This window comes from Ovis aries, chromosome X (assembly GCF_016772045.2).
Source record: "Ovis aries strain OAR_USU_Benz2616 breed Rambouillet chromosome X, ARS-UI_Ramb_v3.0, whole genome shotgun sequence".
NCBI classification, from domain to species: Eukaryota; Metazoa; Chordata; class Mammalia; order Artiodactyla; family Bovidae; genus Ovis; species Ovis aries.
This window is the reverse complement of record NC_056080.1, coordinates 114,243,803-114,258,351: the sequence shown is the minus strand read 5'-3', so window position 1 is coordinate 114,258,351 and position 14,549 is coordinate 114,243,803. Positions and strand designations below refer to the sequence as shown.

At 41.7% G+C, this 14,549-nt stretch overlaps 1 protein-coding gene across 1 annotated transcript; it reads right to left on the bottom strand.

Moving 5' to 3' along the window:
- Nucleotides 1–2,916: 2,916 nt before the first annotated feature.
- Nucleotides 2,917–12,897, bottom strand: RBMX2 (RNA binding motif protein X-linked 2). The gene is made up of 6 exons (XM_027963305.3): nt 12,831–12,897; nt 12,519–12,634; nt 11,359–11,410; nt 5,944–6,073; nt 4,046–4,223; nt 2,917–3,591 (listed from the first exon to the last, which is right to left on the bottom strand). Exons 1-6 carry the CDS (start codon nt 12,893–12,895, stop codon nt 3,008–3,010), a joined length of 1,125 nt encoding a protein of 374 aa, XP_027819106.1. The 5' UTR covers nt 12,896–12,897; the 3' UTR covers nt 2,917–3,007.
- Between the last annotated feature and the right edge of the window lie 1,652 nt (nt 12,898–14,549).

The following is a 14,549-nucleotide window of genomic DNA, read 5'->3' as shown; positions in this document are numbered from 1 at the left end:
AGGGACGGGGGAGCCCGGTGGGCTGCTGTCTATGGGGTCACACAGAGTCGGATATGACTGAAGTGACTTAGCAGCAACAGCAGCAGCACACTGGGGCAAGATTAGCCAGACATTTGAATACTGGATGCAAAATATATATGGCGTGTGTGTGTGTGTATATATATACACACACATACATATATGTATACCGTTTCTCTGAAAAAACCCTAATTGATACATAAATCAAATACATATTCCATGGAGATGCAGTAGGTCAGGGCTGCTGTTAAACACCTGAATGATGCAGACAGTGGTAGGCTGATGCAGACAGTGGTAGGCTCTCTAGTAACTCTGCACCTATGGCCATAAGGGGATGCCTGTATGACCAGCTGAAGGAGGAAACGGCTTGAGCCTGGTTTACAGATGGGCCAGCACTCAATATCTAAGTACGAAATGAAGATGGGCGGTATCTACGTAACAGCAGATACGTTCACAGGGGAGAAGGAACATTTTTCCAGTGGATGGAACAACAAGCAGGGCACTTGACTTGGTGTGGAAAAATTGGCCCAAAGTGAGACCGTTTATTGAATACGTAAGACTCCTGGAAGTGGCCAATGGCTTGATCATCCAATTGGAAGCCTGAAAGGAAAAGGGCTGGAAGATCAGAGATAAGGTGATCTGATGCAAAGGCTGTGGACTGACACATGGGAGCATGCAAAGTGTGAAGATTTCTGCATCATATGTTAACCACCACCAGAAAACATCTGTTATGGAAGAAGCACTGAACCACCAGGCAGACACAACGACTCAGCCAGATGCAGGGGCCTTCGTTAGTTACTACACAACTGGCATGATGGACACAAGCAGAGTGGTCACGATGGCTGATGGAGGTCCAGCAGCAAGGATGCCTGTTTACCAAGGCTCATCTACTGGGACTCCTCTGACAGGTGACTCTTGATCAAGGGCTCACCACTGGTCTTGCTGAAATAGTCTTAGAGCTCCACTGCAGTCTTAAGACTTTTCCTATGTAACTTCCTTCTTTCCCTCCCTTTCTTCTCCAAAAGTTAGACATACATCATAGTCTGACAGCTTTCCCAATCTCCGCCAGCTCCCTCCCCACTCTCCTTCATGGACATCCCAACCACCAATCTAGGTGCACATCTCATCTAGGACCCATACAAACACACCAGTTGATTTAACTTAGCACATTCACTATTAAAGCTCTAGTCCTCTGTTTTACAGTGTCAGAAATTCCATTTTAATAATTAAGCAGAGGTATCAAGGTTTTGTGGACGGTTCTTTCAAATTCATAAAGGATTAATTAAATAAGTAGAATAAAATAAATAAATAAAAAGAATCTCAAAATGAGAAAGAACTACCCATCAGACCAGACAGATATACAATGGAGCTGACAAAGTGTTCCCACCTCACAAACAGCAGCTACTCGAAAAGCAGACTAAGCACAGAAGCAGGTTGGTATACCTGGCTAGCCAAAAGGTGGAAACAACCTACATGTCTAGCCATTCAGGAGTGGAAAACAAAACATGGAATATCCATACAATGGGACATTATCCATAAAAACGAATGAGGTGTCTGGAAAAGGGAATGGCTACCCACTCCAATCTTCTTGCCTAGAGAATTCCATGGACAGAGGAGTCTGGAAGGCTACAGTCCATGGGATCACAAAGAGTTGGACGAAACTGAGTTAACATTTTCACTGATACAATATGGATGCACCTCAAAAATATTATACTAAGTGAAAGGCACCAAACACAAAAGGCCACATGTACAATTCCACTTATGTGAAATGTCCAGAATAGGTAAATCTACAGAAACTGAAAGCAGATTGGTAGTTGCCAGGGACAAGGAGGACGAGGGGATGGGGAGGAGCTGCTTAATAGGTATACAGGGTTTCATTTTGGGGTGATGAAAATATTTTGGAACTAGATAGGGTTGGTGGTTTTATAACACTGTCAATGTACCAAACTGCACTGAATGTTCCCTTTAAAATGGTTAATTTCAAGATAAATATCGTATACTAACGCATATATACGGAATCTAAAAAGATGGTACTGATGAATTTGCAAGGCAGACATGGAAAAACATAGAAAACAGACTTATGGACACAGCGAGAGGGGAGGAGAGGGTGAGATGTACAGAGAGTAACATGGAAACTTTCAATAATATACGTAAAATAGATAGCCAATGGAAATTTACCATTATGTCTCAGGGAACTCAAACAGGGGCTCTGTATCAACCTAGAGGGGTGGGATGGGGAGGGAGATGGGAGGCTCAAGAGGGAGGGGACATATGTACACCTATGGCTGATTCATGCTGATGTTTGACAGAAAACAGAATTCTGTAAAGCAATTATCCTTAAATTTAAAAATAAATATTTTTAAATGGTTAATTTCATGTGAATTTCTTCTCAATAAAATAAACGTTATAAAGAAAAATATGTAGACATATCAACCAAAACAAAAACAGCAGAATTGAAAAAAAGATGTCTACAGTTTCAAAAAACAGGGGGCACTCAGGCAAAAATAAGGAAGGAGCAGGCTGATGTTAAGAATCCTTATCATATTCATAGCAACCTGTCTGAACCTGGTTAAGCCACACTTCTCTGCTCAATGGTTATAGCTGCCAACTGGAAAGGTTCTTAGCATGTAGCACAAAGACTGGAATTCTAGAACTGTCTGGTATTTCCCCTTCCTGGCCATTTCATCATAAATTGGGGTCATGAATTCAGTGGCCATATTTATGAACCCAGATTTAGGTACATGCTCTGGTAAGTACCAAAAGTACCAAGTATATCCCCAGGGACAATGGATTCTGCTCAAAAATCCAGGACATTTAGCTGTTAAAAACTACAGCTCCTTGATGATTATTATACTCAAGGGATCAAAAGAATTCATTCTCAGAGACTTTACATGTAAATACAGTAAAAGAATAACTGAATTTCATTGTATTTGAAAAATACAGTTCATTTTTAATTCTACCATGCTGAATAGCTGAACAGGCTGCGGCATCAGTGATGCTTGCGCTCCCTGGGATTAGAGGATTCCCGGTCTCGGGAGTGCTGGGACCTTTTGTGCCGGTGGGATCTATCTCGGCTCCTACTTCTACTCCTGTGACTATGCCGCTCAGAGCGCCTGTCATGCTGCCCCTCAGAGCGCCCGTCATGCTGCCCCTCAGAGCGCCCGTCATGCTGCCCCTCAGAGCGCCCGTCATGCCGTCTGGAGTGTATGTCTGAGCTTCGACCCCTGTCTCTCTCCCTGTGCCTGTCTTCTCTCTCTTCCCTCCTGCTTGATGACTTGTGCTCGTGCTTGGACTTCTCCTTTCTTGGCTCCCTCTCTCGGTCCTCCGTTCCACCACGGCAGGTTGTCCTGACCTCAGGGGAACTGGGGTGGGACTTCCGCACCTCCCTGGACTCCGACTTCTGACCCTTCTCTGCCTTCTCTGAGTGCTTGCCACTGTGCTTTTTAGAGCCAGGGTCATCCTTTTCCTTTATCGTCTTGCTTCTGGGCAATGAAGAGGAGGCTGGCTGCTCTGCCTGTACTTCCTGGCCAGTCTTCTCTTTGTCTTTCTTTTTTTTCTTTTTTTCCTTTTTGTCTGGAGGAAAAGGGGGGCACAATCAGTAAGAAAAAGAAGATGGAAAAGATGGAGGATATACAAAAGGAAAGCATGCTTGGCAGCAGCGTGACACACAGTCTCTCCTTCTAGAAAAGTGCCCCCAAGAATCCAAGCTGGATGTCTGTCACCCTTAATATGTCAGGTTGCTGTATAAGGCAACTCCAGATCTTAATTCTCTCTCTCAAGACCCTACCTCCATACAGTCACATTGTTAGGTATCAGAGGGTTAGGACTTCAACATATGCATTTTGGTGGCCAGAATTTAGCCCACAGCAATTAGTCTTCTGCTGATACTTCTTCTTTCCCAGTTAAAGTAAGGTTCCCCACACCTGCCCCCTTCACACTTGAGAACTGACTACCAACTCTCGGTGAAGGCTAAGAAGAGCAAACATTAAGCTTACCCAGAATCTTCTCATAGGCCTTAACCATTTACCTTTTTTGTGTTTTTTGGTGGGTTTGTCATCTTCAGAGCCCTCAGATGAACTTGGTGGAGGAGTATGAGTCCCACAGCCCCTCTCCTGCAGCTCTCTGGTCACCTCATCCATTTCTTCTGAGTCCTCAGGAAGTCGATAGTTAGATACATGGTCCACTCGGATAGTTCTTCCTTTGATCTAAGACAGACAGGCAATGCTAATTCTGTTTCTCAGAAAATCTCCAAAGCAGACCTGCTCCACTGATGTGTCACAGCACACACCCCTACACATTCGCTCAGCCCTGGGGCAGGCAGGTAGAGCCTGAGGCAGCTGGAGAGCCTGGGAGCCTCATCAGTTTATCCCAGAGTTCTATATAAATAGCTCCATGCTACGAGTGTGCCATGAAGTGAAAAGAGCCAGGAAGTACTGCCCCAAAGCATAAGCAGCATGGAAAACTGCAAAAGTTTAGATGCACAAACATGAATTACCTTCCATCTGTAACATTAATTTACAGTGAAACACACTGTGAAAAAGCCTGGAAGCTAAAGGGAATTCCTAAAATTCAGCTCAACACTACAGCTGCTTTCTCAACACAACTGGATGAGGCCAAAGCAGAACAATAGCTGGGAGAGGGTAAGGAATCTAGAAAGGACTACTTTCTTTTCTCTTAAGCCCTCACTCCTTGCTTCACCCCAACCATACTGGAACCACTGCCTCATGCTGATACTATCACTGCAAATCACAACTCTCCAGGTGAACAACAAAAAATTAAACCCTCACTTAAAAACATTCGAGCAGACACAGACTTATTCTATAGGCAATGCTATCAGAAATGTGAAATGTCTGGCTTTTACTGTTCCATTCAAGAGCAAGTTTTTACTCTTACCCCTAAGCCTGAGTGCTTTCACCTATCCCATTCCACCATAAAAGGTGCAATAAAGTCACCTTTTATGGTGACTTCCTTTCACTGCTGGTGCAATCAGTGACAAATTCTCCAAGTCAAGAGTCACCCCTCCAACCTGTGACAATGCTCATTCAATGGCAGTGCTTTTCCTAAATGAGCACAGGGAGCATGTGGGGCACAGATAGCCCTGACTTGCCCCATCCCCTTTTCATGTCTCACTCTCATGTCATCACTCACCCTGTATCACTTACAAGGGTGGAGGAGAGAGAAGAGAGGACGGAAACCTTCACAATGAGTTACTTTCATAGACTTTGTCATCAGATTTTAACTAGAGAATTTTCAGGGCCTAGTACTGCTAAGTCAATAGAAACATATGACAGACATACATGGCTAGGTCCTCAGCCACGAAATCATGATAGAACCCCAAATTCCCTGATACAGGACAGCATGAAACAGCAGTGTTTGCTAGTCTCTTTGCTCTCCAATACAGCTTCCCTGGTCACTCAAAGGTTAAAGCATCTGCCTCTAATGCGGGAGACCTGGATTCGATCCCTGGGTCGGGAAGATCCCCTGGAGAAGGAAATGGCAACCCACTCCAGTATTCTTGCCTGGAGAATCCCATGGACGGAGGAGCCTGGTAGGCTACAGTCCACGGGGTCGCAAAGAGTCAGACACGACTGAGCGAGTTCACCTTTCACAGCAGAAATGAGAGTGGAGTGTGAGGAAGAAAAGGTGAAAAACAGATGCCTGGTTGGGTGCGAGATGAAGGGGAGTGGGGGGTCATGGTACCTATGCTCCTGAGGACATAGCTTGCTAAGAGATGGGGAAAAGAGACGCATGTTGACAGGGTCATGAGCCAACAGAATTACTTCCTGGGGTCATTTCCCAGTCAGTATGTCCCCACGGCTCTGCAACCCAGCTGACCAATACTGCCCTTGAGCCTGTAGTCATCAGCTGGGAAATGAAACTGAAACCCTACACAATGGAAAAGTTCTGCTCAGTAAGCATACTCACCTTGATCCCATTAAAATTGTCAACAGCCAGAATTGTGCTCCTCTGGTCTTCATAGCAGAGGAAACAGAATCCTTTGGATTTCCCAGTCTTCTTGTCCCGTACCAGATTAATGTTAACAATCTCCCCATATCTATTTAATTTATAAAAGAGTAAGACACTATTGATTTAAAATGTAAAAACTTTCAGATTGGATGATAAAACAAAATTCAAATAATATAACCTGTACAGGAGACACACTGAAAACAAGATGACAAAGAAAGGTTAAAAATTAAAAGTTAGAAAAAGATATATCAAGAACACCTAATTTAAAAAATGGGCGGTAGTATTAAGATCAAAGATGAATTCAAGGCCAACCAAAAAAAACATTTAAATGTGACTAAGAGGGCTCTTTTACACAGAAAAAGGTCCTAATACATAAGTCATGAAATTTTATACATAAATTAACACATCCAAAATTTTAATTAAAAATACAAAGAGCAACTAAGAGTGAAAGTTTTTAGAAATTTTAACACACCACTTTGAGTTCATAACACATAAAATTGAGAAAAATAAGTCAGAAGAATTAATATAAAATTACATAACTACAAATAAATGTATATTTAATAATATAACAATTACATTGTTAAAAACATTAACATCAGACTAGTAGATATACAGATATATTCGATTGTACAAAAAGAGTTTCTTCTCAAGAATCCATGAAACACATATTAAAACTGACTATAGACTAGATCTCAAAGTAAACCTCAATCATCTCCAAAAACAGCACAGACCATGTTCTCCAATCATAATGTGAAACAGCTGGGAACAATAATTTCAAAACAAAAAATGCCCTAACTAGAACTTGAAACCTATTCTCCAGGCTAACTACTGGATGAAAGAGAAAGCGAAACAAAATAAAGAAATCATGGTAGACTATTTAGAAAACAACAAAAATGGGAATATATACCAAAACTTAGTGTCTGTGTGTGTTAGTTGCTCAGTCTTGTCTGACTCTTTGTGACCCCATGCACTACAGTCCACCAGGCTCCTCTGTCCATGGAATTCTCCAGGCAAGAATACTGGAGTGGGTTGCCATTTCCTTCTCCAGGGGATCTTCCTGAACCAGGGATCGAACCAAGGTCTCCTGCATTGCAGGCAGATGCTTTACCGTCCAAGCTACTAGGGAAGCCCACCAAAACTTACAGGATGTGGCTAAAACCACACTCAGGAAAATCTGTGACATTAAAGGATTTTATTGTTAAAAAGGAAAGGGGAATTCCCTGGCAGTCACAGTGGTCAGGATCCAGGTTCAAACCCTGGTCAGGGAACTAAGATCCCACAAGCCACGGGGGAGCGGGGGAGAGTAAATCTAAGGAAGGTAGGTGAAAGTTAATAAAGACATAATTTAATGAAAAAGAAAACAGAAAAAATTCTACCTTACTCATTATATAAAAATTAATTCCAGAAAAGTTAAAGCTTCATAAATTTAAAACTACAGTCATAAAAATACAATAGTAACTGATGGAAATGTTATAACATGATCACATACATATACCTCAGCCCAAAATCTAGCATCTTAAAAGAAAACACTAGAAATGATTCAACTATGGTATTCAGCTATTTAACACTATTTAATATTGTAGGTATTGGCCCATGCAATTAGACAGGAGAAAACAGACATAAAAAAAGAGTAAATATATGTGTATGTATAACTGATTCATTTTGCTACACAGCAGAAACTAATACAACACTGTAAATCAACTATACTCATTTTAAAAATTAATTAAAAAATGAAAAAGTAAAGCTATCTCTGTATGAAGATTATATATGATGATATATATAGAAAACCCAAGAGAAGCAATGATAAGCAATGATAAAAACAAACAATATAACAAATATGTAGGATAACAGGATATAAAGACAACAAAAATAAACCACCCTCTTACAAACAATAATCATAAGATATAAGGAAAGAGGAGCCCCATTTGTAATAGCAACAATAACAAAATAAAATACTTAGAAATAAATTTAACAACAAGCAATGCACAAGGTCTACGCAAAGAAAACTCTTAAAAAACTACTGAAAGACACAAACACAGTTTTCAATAAATATAAATACACCTCTTTTTCTTGCATAAGATGACTCAACATTATAAAGATATCAAAATCACCTCCCCAGTTAATACTTCTGTATAAGGGTGACACTCCAATTTGCTGGGGGAAAATGTGGAGTTTTAAATAAATGCTGTTGGGACAACTAGATAGCCATTTGAAAAAATATGAAATTGGGTCCATATCTCACACTACACATCAGAATAACTCTAAATGGATCAGAGATTTCAATGCATAAAATTGAAACCATACAAGTATTAGAAGAGAACGTGGATGGGTGGGGAGAAATACTTTCTAATTATGACTCAAATCCAGAAGCAATAAAAGACTGATAAATTTGACCACTGCTGCTGCTGCTGCTAAGTTGCTTCAGTCGTGTCTGACTCTGTGTGACCCCATAGACGGCAGCCCACCAGGCTCCGCCACCCCTGGGATTCTCCAGGCAAGAACACTGGAGTGGGTTGCCATTTCCTTTTCCAATGCATGAAAGTGAAAAGTGAAAGTGAAGTCGCTCAGTCATGTCTGACTCTCAGTGACCCCATGGACTGCAGCCTACCAGGCTCCTTCATCCATGGGATTTTCCAGGCAGGAGTACTGGAGTGGGGTGCCACTGCCTTCTCCAGCAATTAGAGGACAGACTATACAGGGACAGCATGAGGGAGTTTGGGGGATGATGGAATTGTCCTTCATCCTAATTGTGAGGGTGATGACACAAATTTATTCAAGTATTTAACAAAATATCTCATAGGACTGTACATCCCCTAAAAAGTCAATGTTACCATAAGATCATTTAAACATATGAATAAATGAATGCATAAAAATTTAAAAATAATAATTTTGCAAAGAAAAAAAATCACAATAAACAAAGTCAAACGACAAACTAGGAGAAAACGTCTGCAATTTACATCACAGATTAAGGCTAGAAAGCCATTTTTTTCCTTTTTGCTATAAAGGACATTATCAGGACAACTGGAAGTCAAATAAAGTTTATAGATTAGATAACAGTGTAACAGTGTTGATTTCCTGAATTTGATCACTATCCTGAAGTTAAATGTCCCAGTATTTTGGGAAATACACACTGAAGAATTTAGGGGTAAATGTGCATCATGTCTGCAACTGATCCCCAAATGGTTCAGAAAAAAAAAATAATATGCATACAGGTGGAGAGAAATAATAAAGCAAATGTGATAAAATACTAACATCTGGGGACTCTGAGTAAAGGGGATATAGGTATTCTTCATTCTATTTCATAACTTTCCTGTTTTAACCCAGAAATTATTTCAAGTATTTCAAAATAAAAAGTAAAAGAAAAAAGAATATAGAAGCTGGCTTGACAGGATAACTACAGACCACAACTGGGACAGTTTGAGCATCAAGAAATAATAATAATGGCAATGTAGTATAACACATCAAATTAAAAAAATAAGTCCACAGCAAAACAATACATGATAAAGTGTTAAAAACAATAAGTTAATATCCTTAATACATGAAGGGCTCTGGTAAAATCAGTAAGAAAATGAGGAACACACTAACAGGGAAAAAATAGGCAAATGATCTTAATAGACAATTTACAAAGAAAAAGAATAAGGACCTATAAATCTATGAAGAGATGTTCAACCTCCCTGATGATGAAATAAAGGCAAAGTAAAATAATAATGAGAAGTCATATGGTAATATTTTCTTAAAATAACCATTACTGATTAGGATTCAGGAAAATGAGCATTTCAGTCAGAGTGAAAACTGATACAACCTTTTCAGAGAGTAATTTGACAATGTTTATAAATTAATTTCATGAAAGAAATCATCAGGGAGGCATACAAAGACGTATATATCACAATGCACACTGCAGTATAATTCATAACAGCAAAATATTGGAAATAATGTCCAACATTGAAAAGAAGACAATAAATACACAAAGATGTTAACATTTTTTTCCTTAAAGTACATTCTTATTTTATTCTTCGTACTTTTTTTTTCCCAAATGTTCTACAACAACTATACATTACTCTGATAATTAGAAAACAAAGTATTTTTTTGAAAGCCACTGTTATCAGTGACACAGGCAATCTTCATGGAGAGCAATGTGTGGAGCCAAAACAGAGAACTGAAATAAACACACACACTAGCGATCATCACTCAATACAAATAAGACAAAAACAGCTCCCAGGTGGAAGACTGGACTAGGCAGAGCTACCACAAAGGGGTGGAAGTTATAGGCTGTACCTACTGTGAACTTCCCAATACCCAAGAGTTGGAAAGAGCAGCCTCAGGCCCTGCCAGGGCCCTCTGCCATGGCCTTTTTCTTGCCCAGTTTCTTTCCCACGGCCTTCTGTCCTATATATGGCCCAACCAATCAGCCAGGGACCTCTGCCCACTGGATGGTCCAACCATTCCCTGCCATGGCAATGCCTCTGCCAGGGTGTGCTAGCCACTGTCTGTTTGCCCAAGCTCTTTTATCATGGTTCTCTGCCTGAGGACTCCACAGTCCAGGGGTCATGGCTGTCTGCTGCTCTGAGCTGCCAAGGCCTTCTGCCACCTATGGACTAACTACTCTGTGTAGCTTTGGGATTGTACCCAACCCTTCTCCCACCAGCTGCCACAACTAGTGTGAGCTGCCAAGACTCTCCCCTACCTAGTGCTGCTGCTATCATCCCATAGCAGAATGAAGAATATAAGATTCTCCTATTCATGCTTATCCCTCATCCCCATAGCAGAATAAAGAATATAAGATTCTCCTATTCATGCTTATCCCTCATCAGCCTGTAATTCTCAGTCTCCAGTTAAAGAGACTGGCTCTGCTCACTAACCTTACACTCAACTAGAAACAAACAACAACAACGAAAAAAACTATTGCCTAAACCTTTTGATTTTTCCCAGTTCCTCTGTGCTTTGCCCTAATCCTACAGTGCCACACAGGTGTGGGCCCAGAATGGCCCCATGATCATAAGTTACCCTTAGTTTATAAGAGCCCAAGGAGATGGGCCAACAGAGCACCTTCCTAGGAGTTCCAGTCTGTTCCAGTGTAGGCTTCAGTGAAAAGACAATAAAAATAGACCAGAATCTCCAAGACAGGCTCCTATATCAACCAACTTCTTGGATTTGGCACATTGGAGAGTTCCAGAACCACGTCCTGGGACTGATCTAGACCAGAACAGAAGCTTCAGGCCTCCCCATGCAGGGAGGCCAGTCAGTCTAGAGTTAAAATAAATGGGCTTTTGTGATGCCATAAAATGCATTATGAAAGCAAACTACTCTGATGACCCAGAAGGTAAGAAATAAAAAAGTGACTTACTAAAAAGAAGAAAAAAAAAGGTGACTTACTGTGAGAACACACAAATGATGTCCCCTTCAGTCAGTTCATAAGGAAGTCCCCCTCAAAGAGAAAAACACATTTCAGTTCAGCAAACACTTACCAAGTGTCCACTATGTACCACGCATGCACTAGGCCAGGCACTGGTATGCAAATCAGAATAAGCAACAGGGCCTTCCCTCAAAGAACCTAGTCTAATGTAATGACAGACACACACAGAAAATGCAGCAGTAATACAGAAAAAGGAGTGATTAACTTTGAGTGGAAAAGCTGGGATCACCCCTAACCAAACTAACCCCCCCTCACACCCAAAATCTTCTGGACAAAGCAGATAGTTTCCAGCACAAAACTTGGCTTCCAAAAACATATCTTGAACTCATGTGCTCTCTATCTGCAAATTCACAGCTAAGGTCCAAAATCAGTCTAAATATGCAAATATTAACCCCACCTCACAAAGACTAAGGATTATAAAGTCAATTGTTAAGCATTTCATAGGAAATAAATTTCCTTGCAAATGTTTCCTTCCTCATCAACAGAATGGGGATATTACAGTTCTAACTTCACAGAATTGTTATAATAGTTAAATAAATGGAAATAAAATGTTTAACACAATGTCTGGTGCAATAACCTCTTTGAATAAATTGTCAAATTACCGCATATGACACAAAGTGAATATAGGGATGGTGATACAGCCACGGATAGAAGGCAGGAGATAACTAGATGAGGAAAATAAACTCTGAGGGAAGGAGAATGAGGGGAGGGAGTTGGCAGTAGTATGAGATAGGGGCTAAGACCATGAGTTCTAGAGTGCCATAGTTCTGGCTGTTCCACTTCCTAAGCTATGTGACCTGAAGTCATTAACTTCTCTGCATCTGTTTCTTTAGTTGTGTAAATGGGGAGGGACGGGGGGATGATAGTAACGGTCTCTGAGAAACCAAGTGGCACGATTCTCAGCACAGTGAATGGCCGGCAGTACCTATTATGGGCACTGACTTGGCAGAGTGAGCAAACTAGAAATGGGGAGAAGACAAGGAAAACGTATTTACAGAGACAGCGGAAGGGAATAAATGTGGGTGGTGAATGTCGGGAGGAATGAAAGGCGGGAACGCTGAAATGTTAGGAAGCAGGGCAGGAGACGAGGAGCCCTACGAGAGGAAAACGTGGGCCTCACCCAGGAAGATCCAAGCGCTGTCCTTGTACTCGTTGTGCCAAGACACCTTCTCCGCCACCCCCAGTTGGACCTCACGCTCATTCAGCTCATTAATCAGCTTCACTTTAGTTAAAGGGCTAAACCGGAAGGAAAAGCGGACATGTAAGCGCGCCCCGGCCTGAGGTAAAACAGAACAAAACCGAGAGACTAATTTTTTAGACTCCTCGCCTCTCCCGCCCGTCAGCCCCGCAGATGCTCTACCACCTCAGCCCCGGTGGGCTGCCCCGGGCACCAATTCCCCCGACCTGTCTCAGAGGACAGTTGAGGCCTTACTTCATCTCCGCGGGTGCGGGCTCAGAACCTAGGAAGCAACTTCCCGGAGGAGCCGCAAGAGGCATGCGCGGTTCCGGCGCCTCGCGCCCATTGGTTACCGCGGGGCGTGCGCCGCGCCGGAAGAGCGCTGGCGCGCCGGGGGCGTGGCGCCTGAGCACTAGAGCTGGAAGCGGCTTTCCTTATTCGGCGGAACTCGCTCTTTAATCAGAGTGTTTCTCTGGTCCATTCGTACGTTCCCTCGAAAAATTGGGCAAGGGTGCGAGCCTGGTCTGTTCCAGGACTCCTAGCTTCTGGACGACACCTGGCACCTAACTACAAATGTTTGCTGAATTAAGACTGAAAAAGTGCCTGATACGGCGACTTAAGTCGTAGCCTTCGCTCTCAAATTCAGCCTCCATCCTTCACTCCCAGTCAGTAACTCACACGCGCACCCCCAACAAAGCATCCTTGTTCAAGAGTGACGGCAGAAAAGTAAAGAAGATATCTGAGAGGGTGAATCTTTTTTTTTTTTCTCCTAAATCCCAATGCATAGGCAACTGACAGGTATACCGCCGTAGGCTGAATTGCATACCCAGATATGTGTGAAAAGCTGCTACCCCTTTTCCACAGTCTCCTACGGGAGGTAGAAATTCGTATTGTTAAATTAATAGCTAACAGTTGAGCAGACAATACTACATTGTGTGCTAATCAATTTTTATGCATTGGCTTTCTATCCTCATAACAGTCCTGTGATGTCTGTGATACAATCATTCTCTCCATTTTATAGAAGAAACTGAGGTTCAAAGGAGTTAAATATTAATGATTTGAAAGGTACTGTGTCTACCCATCAGGTCTGGTTGATTTATGAATCCATACTGAGCATCTATATATGTTCTGTACAGCAAGTCTGTAGACAGAATTGTAAGGTTGGGTTCTTTGCCTTCAAAGAGCTGATAATATCATTGAGCATACAGGATATATCTGCTTTATAGATTTCACTCCAGAAATAATCAGGAACCTATAGAAGAGGTGGTGACATATAATGTATAAATAAACCATATTGAGGATTTAAATCCATCTTGCGCATGTTCACATCAGTATCTGGTCTTAGACCATGCATGGTCTAAAAGTGAAATTCCAGAGCTGTGTAGTTCTCTGTGTAGGCCTAGCTCAGAACCCCTGAATCTAGGCACTTCGTAAAAGTACTTTGATGATGACAGTGATGATGACAACTGTACCCTCAATGGTTCACCATGTACCCAATGTCTTGCTAAGAAGCAGAATAGAATCTGCTCATAAATGACAGTTTCTCTTCATTCATTCTGTGTCTCTTCCCTTCCTCGACTCCAACCCAGCTATTCATTAACTTGGTAGAATTACATTGGCAATGAAAACTAAACAGTGACAGATTGCATAGGGGTTTTATCTGCTCCTAGAAACCTTAGGTTGCCTAGTTGTAGGGTTGAAGCAGTCACTGCAAAGTGGTAAACTAGCTTGCAGCATTATCTGGCTGAATTCTTCCAGCAACTATGAAATGAGAGAATTGGAGCAATACCTAGGCCTTGGTCATCAGAGTTCAAAAGGAAGCTGAAGCAAAAGAGAAGAGTAAGACCAACCAAATAATAGACACCTGGGATGGCAAACTCTGGTCCTCCTCTCAGACATTAAATTCAGAGGGTCCTCTGGATTCTCATCCCCTTTCCACTCAGACTTATAGAAATCTCTAGACATCATCTTACC